The 9658-nt window shown below is 37.5% G+C and overlaps 2 protein-coding genes across 2 annotated transcripts; both read right to left on the bottom strand.

Annotated features, from left to right (window-relative positions):
• Positions 1-1214: 1214 nt before the first annotated feature.
• Positions 1215-3650, bottom strand: LOC145464570 (uncharacterized). The gene is made up of 3 exons (XM_081448505.1): positions 3132-3650; positions 2832-2936; positions 1215-1581 (listed from the first exon to the last, which is right to left on the bottom strand). The coding sequence occupies exons 1-3, from the start codon at positions 3216-3218 to the stop codon at positions 1456-1458; spliced, it is 318 nt and encodes a 105-aa protein (XP_081304631.1). The 5' UTR covers positions 3219-3650; the 3' UTR covers positions 1215-1455.
• Positions 3651-5108: 1458 nt separating this feature from the next.
• Positions 5109-7505, bottom strand: LOC145463018 (uncharacterized). The gene is made up of 3 exons (XM_081446716.1): positions 7275-7505; positions 6699-6800; positions 5109-5785 (listed from the first exon to the last, which is right to left on the bottom strand). The coding sequence occupies exons 1-3, from the start codon at positions 7389-7391 to the stop codon at positions 5687-5689; spliced, it is 318 nt and encodes a 105-aa protein (XP_081302842.1). The 5' UTR covers positions 7392-7505; the 3' UTR covers positions 5109-5686.
• Positions 7506-9658: the final 2153 nt, after the last annotated feature.

The following is a 9658-nucleotide window of genomic DNA, read 5'->3' as shown; positions in this document are numbered from 1 at the left end:
TGTGTGCTCAGTAGTGTAAGTGCTGCGGGTATTTATCCAAAACAAAGGTAGAATGTCTTTTTTAAGCAACTCTTTTTTGTTAAACTGACCGGTAAACTAAAAGGGTTAAACAATGACTTGTTTGTTTCAAAAGTTTTGTGGCGCTCCAAACATTCAGCTGCATTTCAGCTGGTCTCCTGCTCCAATAGTTTGTAATGTGTTCATTGCTCGTTTGTTATTCGAGTCTCTTTTGTGATGAATCGCCCACAGCAAAAGAAAGGTTTTTTATTCGATTTGTATCACAAAACAATAACTAATTTATATGAAAAGGTTGTCGAAAATTACAACACTGGAATAACCCAGTTAATTACAAACAATATGTGAAAAAGGTTACACAATACCTGAGCCAAAAGACACACTGTAATAGCGCACAGCATCGGGACCGAATCGAATATAAAATAAAATAAAACGCTTTTACCTTACTTTACAACTTTTTATTCATATTTTTTTCGCGTTCTTTTTTTTCTTTAGTCTAGCATTATTTATTACAGTGTGTATCTTTTCTCTCTGGTATTGTATAACCTTTTTCACATGTTGTTTGTAATTAGCTACGTTGTTCTAGTGGTGGATATTTACCGAGCCGCGAAGCGAATGAGGTGAATAATTGTTTTAGTATATACCACACAAGCTACATAATTAGCGGACCAAAACGTTGTTTTATGTGTGACAAGCGGTCGAAAATTTTAAAATCTCTCGCGCCGGCTGCTCGGAGGTGAATAGTACTTGCTAATCACCGCCGAGTTAACCAATCAGAGCATCCCAAAAGCACTATTCACTTGTGTGGTATATACTAAAAGAATATAACCGCTGTATATAGTGCCCTAGCTATTAGTTTCTTTGATGGTAGCTTCAGATGGTGCTTCTAAGTCCGCTTTTCAATCCAAACTATGGATTGATTCTTTCATACAAGGGGCAGAACACGACATCACAAGAAGCGTAGTTTGCTATCGCTCTTGGGTGCGAAAAAGCTGTTAGAAATGGTAATAAAGTTGTCGATAATGATGTGCTCTTCTTGTGTTACGCTCGTCACTTACTGTAAATTTGGTAGCACGCAATTGACCATGCGCGAGTTTTGGAGGGAAAATATCCAATATCGTAATCAATAAAATGTATTGGATAAAAAAAAAAGGCAGAAAACACCAAAGTGGTGATTGTAAACCACACAGGAGCAGGAATGGTAAAGATGGGTAAAGAGTATGTGAAGTTACGAACGACGAAATTGGAGAAATTTAGCGCAAAGCCCACAAGTGCCGTGCAAGAGTGTTCACGCGAAAAAGGGAAGCTGCAGTACAAACAATTCCCTTCCAAGTAAAATTCTCAGTCAAAGATAAGGTTTTGCGAGTGTTTATTTCAAAGTCATTTATCAGCACATTGATATAATGTATATCTCATGGTGACACAGCCATTGATATTGCCTCAGAAATCACCGGAGCTTGGGGCCTCAGTGGGAATTGGTCGGCAGCGATAATAAACGTCTAGAGAGCCAACCGAATAGACAGGCTGACATGACAGATCGTCTTTACACTCACATCCATGGATAGTCTAAAAATTGAGGAACAAAAATAGGATTTAACTCCGTTTTTTGGCATTGCAATATTGCTACGTACCGACCCCTGAATGCCTGGAATGCTAGTGCACACTCTTTTTTTATATGTAAGAACGTCTAATTTGGTTCTTACGAGGGTGTCTTTGAGAGAACTACCTCTTTTGTAGGCTATATAATAGGTGGCTTTCTGCGGATGGTTTTCAGCAAAGGCTGATTTTGTATTAATGCCGTAAAGTATTTGAGTTAATTTACATTTTTTTTTTGTTACCTTTCTTTTACGCTTGCCATTTAATATACAGATTAGCAAAATAGAAGCGTTCCTAATCGACTCTCAGCCTGAGGAATGTTCTTAATACGTTCTTAAAATTTTGGTTAATGTCAGCCTCAACGTTCCTATAAAAATCAGTACAAAAAAAAGTGTATTACAGGTCAGCCGTCTATACCGTGCCCATCTCAGGATTAAATGGAGGGAGTGCGGGAGTTAAGTGTCCTGCCCAAGAACATAAATGCAACACAGCCGAGTAACCCCTGCTGGGCTTTGGCATGACCCTTTACAATCAAGAATTCAATGTATCAACTATTACACTCTTTCTTTTTATAGGAATACGCTCTACAAGAATATCGAGGTTGAAATTAACGAAATTTTAAGAGAATTCTTTGAGAAGAAACCCGAGGCTGAGATTTTGAAAAGAATATAGTTGTGAAAATTTGTAAATACAATACAACTACCTGTTAATACACCGTACAAAATTCTTCTTTTCTCTAAACGGCAAAACTAGCCAAAAATCACCAAAAACAGCACTAGCGTTATATCAGGTGTTAATGCCTGCAGGGTGGCGACAAAAATTACATCCAGACACCAAATACATTTGAAAAAGTAATGTCATGCGCTATAATTTAAGAATATTCACAAGAATCTTTTCAGCCTAAAATCGGCAGAAAAATAAGAATATTCATCCTGGACCGGAAAAACAACATTCCAATAAAAATGAGTGTAGGCCGACGCGCTCCAAATCTATAGTTTAACTCTTAGTTGACCTGATACAATCTATGGGTCACGGCCAATGCAATTTGCTAATTCTAAACTTCGAAGCAAATGGTTAAATATTTTCAGGCTCTTTTTACAAACAGTTGGTCGTCATTCTTTCTTCAGCCTCAGTTTTTGTGGAGCTTGTGGAGCCCTTGAAGTATTAACCCCCAAAAAGTCTCGCAATAAAATTTTTTTTAGGCACTGAGTATCACTTACAACAAAGTTACAGGACTTGTCCAATCCCCTCTTGTCGTGGCAGGTTCCAATATTGCTGCAGCAACGCTCCTTAGGGTTTCCACAGTCCGAGTCTACATCACAGTGCTGTGAGGAACGGAGAAATAAAGATATAAACACAATTGAGAACCGCCTCATGATCTACTGTCTCGATTAACTTGTGAACATGCAATAGCAATTCCAGATTAAAGTACTTGAAACCGAGTCAGCAAAAGACGTGACCTATTTTAAGCGTATCTATTGAGAAAGCTTAGTAATTTATTACAAATAAAACAGGCTTACCCTAAGAAAAAATCTCTTCTCTCTTTCCTGGATTTTGTAACTGACAGTTACGACCACCAAGAGAAGAAGTGCAGCTAATACCTTCATGTCTACGAGTTGCAGCAAAACTGTAGCGAGCTAGATAAACTTGGTTATGTGTTTTGAATTCGTTTTATATACTTTGACAACAGCTAAAAGGTGGAAAAAGTTTTTTCTCAGTATTGTGAATGTTGGTATTTATTCACAACAAAGGAAGATTGTCTTCTTCGAGCAACTCCTTTTTGTTAAACTGACCGGTAAACTACAAAGGTTAAATAATGCCTTGTTTGTTTCTACTCAAAAGTTTTGTGGCACTCCAAACATTCAACTGCATTTCAACTGGTCTCCTGCTTCAATACTTTGTAATGTGATTCCGTTGCTCGTTCGTTATTCGAGTTTCTTTTGTGATGAATAGCGGAAAGCAACAGAAAGGTGATAGAAAATTACAATACTAGAATAACGTAACTAATTGCAAACAATATGTGAAAAAGGTTACATAATACCTAAGAGAAAAGCACACACTGTAATATGCAGAGCATCCGGGACCGAATATAATATAAAATAAAACGCTTTTACTTTAATTTACAAGCTTTTATTCATATTTTTTTTCTCAATCTTTTTTTTTTCTTTAGTCTGGCATTATTTATTACAGTGTGTGTTATTTCCCTCAGGTATTGTATAACCTTTTTCACATGTTGTTTGTAATTAGCTACGTTGTTCTAGTGTTGTAATTTATATCAGTACTTTAAAATTTCAGTTGAGCGTTTAGTTATCTTGGTGAGTTCGAGTTGGAAGTTTAGCTCAGGCAAGTTTCCAGTGGTAAAATATTTTTTACCCAAGTTCTAAGGAAGACATTATTATTAATTCAAGTAAAACATAATTTGGAACTTCGGCAGTCTATATGTAAACATTATTTGTGTTGCTAGTGTCAGTTACGATGCTACCCTTACTTGAAACAGTTGAATGATAACCATTTTCAGCCAACCGGAGTACTATCAGGTTAACCTGAGTGTTAATTAGGCCAACTGGAGTGTTATTGGAACTAAAATGGGTTACTAGACGCTTTAACTCCAATTCTAAACTAAAATTCACAAAATGGATAATCCCTAATTTTGATTTACTCTTAAATGTGTATTTTTTATCTAATTGCTGTGAAAACCTTTATTTATGTAAAAGCAAACATTGAAATACGAAATTGTTCACAATACTGGGAAAACTCAGCTGTAACTCAGCTGCATGTTGTTTCAACATTTTCAAGTCTGATTTCTTAAAGTTAGGGTTAGAATGAAGATTGTTTTAGCTGACAATGGCTGTCCCTAAAGCATACATTTGATCGTCAGCTTTTCTTTCTTTTACAAATTTTGCAATGACCTTATTGATCCTTATTATGTCTGACACGTGCTTTTTACATTTATCAGTTAGGGATTGTTTTCAACTAATTGGTCAAAGGTTCTTGACATTATAGATGAAGGGTTTTATGGACGCAAAGCGCCAAGGTAGTGATATCTCCTATCACGTCTTTCCCACTAAACCCAAGTAGAGCCAATTTGTATCGGCACAACATCATGGGAAAGTTGCGTTTGACTTTGCATCTGATTGGCTAAGAGAAAAAAAATTGTTTATTTTAACAAAGGGTGAGAACTTTTTCAACCAGTTTTATTTCTATGGGTCAATAAACAAAAAACCAATTAGGCAAACAAGCGTTATTGACAGAGATTCAGCACATTTATACCGCCACTGAAGATTTAGTCGATTTCTTGTATGAAAACCTGTAGGCCTAGGTGGACCAATGTCCATATTTTTCAGTTGCCCACCTTTATTTTCCTTATGAATTTTCCGAGCTCGTATGAGGCACTCGGAATGCCAAATGACATGAGTGACAAAAATCCAACAATTTTTTTCTTTTTTTACAAAATGTCAATTTGTAATAAATTGTATCAGTTGTTTTCATGAAGTGTGAGTCCAGTCCAGTTTACACGACCAAGCGGTTGTTGTCAACGAATGATGATTTTATTTAAAGCACTATACTATTTGAGCAAAAAGTCACCTCGTTTCGCCTGTTTACCTTAGTATGGTCGCATTGTACAGGGCAAGTTCGCATATACGCTTCAGTTTATTTGTTACGAAGTATTCATCCTTTCTCGGGTGTAAATGACAACGCAGTTGACCATCTCTGGTTTCAAAGACAGAGTTTAGCCGGAACTTTTGAGTACTGCCCTCAGTCGGATGTCAATGTTTAGGCTGTGCACTGGCTGCAGTCCTGATGAGATTTACAACTGTCGCTTGCATAAAAGTATTGCGTCTAGTTCATCCAAACAACCCACACACAACCTTGATAAATAGAAATGTGATAAACCAAAGCAAGATTTGCCCCCGATCATACCTTAAAACTTTGGGGAAATGGAATATTATCAAACCATGAAGGCAATTTTAAATGCACACCTATTTTTCTTTCCACAAAATTTTTATTGCATTTTACCCACGGATTATGGTCAGCTGTCATGGGGAATCAGTGAATAAGTTTTGGCTCCTGATGTCTACCGAAGTGGTGGAAGACAGCGATAATATTTCAAACTCCCAAAACACTTCGCCACTTGACAGTACAGTCCTGTCTTGCAGCCGCACCCGTGATATTGCTAAAGAATAGAAAGAAAATACTGAAATTAAGGAGAAGTTTAATGTGAACAATTAAATGCGAGAAGCGTTAAATAAAGTCTTACATTGGTAAGGGACAAACTTTACTGAAATTTTTAAGGTATCAGGGGAACATGAAACCACCCCACCCGTACCCCCAGAGGCCGTATCATAATCCATTGTAATCCTCGCCTCCGTATATGTCGTCTCTTTGAAAGGTTTCATTTCTTTATTTCTATCGCTATGTGAAAACACCATTACCATAATTGAGTCTTTTTGGGTTAAAACCTTATGTAGAATTTTTTTTTTCAGCCTCTTGCGGATTAACTGTAAATGACTGAACACGTTTTTGCTGAATACTTTGTGTGTGTGTGTGTGTGTGTGTGTTTTTTTTTTTTTTTTTTTTTTTTTTATGGACGTTTTTCTTTCCCGTTCAGTCAAAAGCGCAATTTGGGAGCGTCATTATATGCTGTATTGGGCGTACTTCCGGCTTCAAAATGAAACCAAAAGGAAAATGGTACGTGAAGACATCTCGAATATATAATTAATCAACTAAAATTAATTAAAGAAAGAATTAGTTGTTTGATGGACTGATCGAATGACCGATCTCGACCGACCGACCGACCGACCGAACGAACGAACGTGTGAACGAACGATTGACCGACTGTTTATCCAGCTGACTGATTGGTTGGTTGGTTGATTGATTGATTGATTGATTGATTGGTTGATTGATCGATCGATTGATCGATCGATTGACGGATTAATCACTTATGATCGATTAGTTTCTGAACTTTGAACTTCTTCGAAACTGCCAAGTTTCGTTTGAGCGACTTGTAGTTACGATGCTCTGACTAACACTGTATGAAATAGAGCATAAAATTAAGCGATCTCAGTCTGCAGTGATTTTCTACATACCGAGAAATTACAAGACTCGTCTATTCCCCTTTTCGGTGCACAGATGCCCAGGTATTTAATACAGCAGCGGTCTTTACCACAATCTGCATCTGTATTACAGGTCTGAGGAAAAGAGAAACACAAAGCTGAGAACAAATTACGAAAATGGAAAACACATTTGTTCAGACAGACACTGCGCCCAGGCCAATTCCCTCTCCAAAACGTTTTCATTAACACATGTACGGTTGAGGAGAGGACAAAAGAATATAACCGCTGTATATAGTGCCCTAGCCATTAGTTTCTTTGATGGTAGCCTCAGATGGCGGGTCTAAGTCCGCTTTTCAATCCAAACTATTGATTCTTTCATACAAGGGCCAGAACAAGAAATCGCAAGAAAACGTAGTTTACAATCGTTCTTGGGTGTGAAAAATTTGTAGGCAGCGTGTCTTTGCAGGGGCGACAGAAAGAAGGGTACAACCGCTGTACGAATGGATCAGTTTGACGCTGGGGAATTGGCCGGGAAATGTGTTTTCAGTTCATGAATGAAAATGGATCTTTTACGATAACTGACGTTAAAAATTAAAGCAGTAAACTTACATCAATATCAGGAAGGTCCCACCGCTTCTCTCTATCGTGCTCAGCTTCAGCTGGGATTTTCTCGCATGACGCGTTGAAAGCAAGAGCGCATAACAAAACTGCCACCAACCTCTTCATGTTTTGGGATTTCCACTAAGCTCAGTGCAAAAATGGAGACTTTCCCCCAGAGTGAAAAATAAGAAATTAAGTGCGTCACCTTTATTTAATTCCCAAGATTGCATAACATCTATTTTCTCCCTGCAGCATTTATCCCATTCATGATCACAAAGAAAGATGACGCAAACATATAGGAAAGACGATCACGATGTACGGAAATATTTATCTTGCTGTACTGATAATTTCTCAGAACTAATTTGCAAGAACAGTATGACACTCAGTAGGGAGAATTCGTATCTCGAGAATGCAATTTAAGATCTATTCAGAATTTCCTCCTTTGATAATTTTTTTGTTAAGAACTGAAAAGAATATTCAGCTTTGATTGATGACCTTTGTTGAAAATAAATTTGTACTGAAGAGAACTTTAGATAGTACTGTTAAAATTTGTATAAAACCTGAATGTATGTATACCATCAGATGTTTCTTGATCAAACTAAAGTTTGTTTTTCTTAATCTGGCTTATGTACACATTCGTACAGATTAAACCAAAACAAAGGAGGTTTTTTTAGCGCACTTGCACAACACTACCTTTTTAACAAAAGTATCCTGCGCCTTTGTGTTTCTGTACGGAGATTTTTGGTCGAGTATTACAAAAGAAACACTCGCATGGTGCACCTTTCGTATCAAAATTACAAATATATACTGAGCTCGTGTAGTGTTGTGATGATCATGTCTTTAATTTGTTAGTGTGAATTAATCAACTTCCCTTCAAGTTACTTAAAGTGAGGACAACAACAACTTTATGTCACTGATAAATGGGGAAGTGGGTGACAAAGTGATCGCTGATTATTTTAGCCCCGTGAATCCCTGGAGTGTCAACAAACAAAACCTTCAGCCCAGGGGGATGCACACAATAGATGGAGGGGAAGGAGTTGGCCTCCTCTCAGCCGGGGCCACCGTTCGCATTCCCGGGCAGAGAGAAGAGAGCTGGGCCTGTTCTCTTCTTGGAGGGAGTGGGCCTCCACTAACCTGACTCCAGGATGGAATTAAGGCTTCAAAAATCGAGCCTATGGGGGCAAAAGTGTGACGAGAGGAGCACTACCATGTCTTAAATTTGTTAGTGTCAATTAACATATGCGATACGATTCTATTTACGACTCCGTGAATTAAAGGTTTCAAAGAAAATAGTATGTTTATTTAGTCCTTCACCTTCATGCTGTCCTATTAATACTCCAAAGTCCCCATAACTAAGTCAGTTAAAAGAAAAACATCGCAGTTGGCCAATTTAAGATATATAGCTGTTGCTACAGGAATGCCGCAAACATTCGATTTTAGCGCGAGCTTATTTAAGGAGCTATGCCATGGTTTGCGCATCTTGTAAAGTTTAGACTCAATTTTTCAAGTTCGTCGTTTGTAATCCGTGTTAATCTTCTCCATTCTTAACCATCCTTGTTCCTTTATGGTTTATCATTATCTCTTTGGTGTTTATCTTATTAAACTGTTATTTTCAGGTTTCCTAAAATTTAAAGGTAATTTTGTATGTGGCCAAAATAACTCAAAATACCGTGACTGAGCTCCTTTAAAGCAGATAATCTGGAAATAACTGATCCAGACCTATTGAAACAAATTTTGTCAATATTTTTCCAACATCGGGCCAAACCTGGCCAAGGGAATACAATCCACCATATCCCACAAAAAGGTTTGTTGTCTGGAACTTTCAATCAATCGATTTTTCTAAACTTGACGACCGGGATGACTGAGAAATTATTGCTATCTCAAACCAATTTTAATCAGGTAAAGCTGCTGGCTGTGACAACATCCCTATGTCTATTTAATAGCAGTCTATAAATTTCGTTTCATCTCCGCTCACGCACATTGTTAACTAATCTGTTATGCATGGTATTGTTCCAGACCAAATGAAAATCGCTCGTGGGGTGTCCATTTTCAAAGCTGCTGACAAAGTTTTTTTTTTCTAATTCTAGGCCTGTTTCGATTCTCCCTTGCTTGTCAAATTATAAAATCTTCTCCATCCTTAACCATCCTCATTCCTTTATGGTTTATTATTATCTCTTTGATGTTTTTCTATTTTAGTGAACCACTATTTTCAGGTTTCCTTCAATTTAAAGGTAATTTTATACTTTGTCGAAATACCATGACTGTGCTCCTTTAACTATCAGGATAGCTTAAGGTAAGGGGGGGGGGGATGTCTATTGGAGATGTGTTCGAATAACAAACCACGAGCTTGGTTAAATCTGCCCTTTGCGAAAATGTTACAACTCCACACTCTC

This window comes from Orbicella franksi, chromosome 12 (assembly GCF_964199315.1).
Source record: "Orbicella franksi chromosome 12, jaOrbFran1.1, whole genome shotgun sequence".
NCBI lineage: Eukaryota > Metazoa > Cnidaria > Anthozoa > Scleractinia > Merulinidae > Orbicella > Orbicella franksi.
The sequence above is the reverse complement of the archived record's forward strand: the minus strand, read 5'-3'. Positions and strand labels throughout refer to the sequence as shown.

What these genes read in the sequence shown, in the direction of transcription:
- LOC145464570 (XM_081448505.1), bottom strand. Translation starts at nt 3,218, where the DNA reads ATGAAGGTATTAGCTGCACTTCTTCTCTTGGTGGTCGTAACTGTCAGT. An exon ending in AGAAGAGATTTTTTCTTAGG is followed by an intron (nt 2,937 to 3,131) that starts GTAAGCCTGTTT and finishes CGTTCCTCACAG; the next exon opens with CACTGTGATGTAGACTCGGA. An exon ending in ACAAGTCCTGTAACTTTGTT is followed by an intron (nt 1,582 to 2,831) that starts GTAAGTGATACT and finishes CTCAATTTTTAG; the next exon opens with ACTATCCATGGATGTGAGTG.
- LOC145463018 (XM_081446716.1), bottom strand. Translation starts at nt 7,391, where the DNA reads ATGAAGAGGTTGGTGGCAGTTTTGTTATGCGCTCTTGCTTTCAACGCG. An exon ending in GGGACCTTCCTGATATTGAT is followed by an intron (nt 6,801 to 7,274) that starts GTAAGTTTACTG and finishes TCTTTTCCTCAG; the next exon opens with ACCTGTAATACAGATGCAGA. An exon ending in ACGAGTCTTGTAATTTCTCG is followed by an intron (nt 5,786 to 6,698) that starts GTATGTAGAAAA and finishes TCTATTCTTTAG; the next exon opens with CAATATCACGGGTGCGGCTG.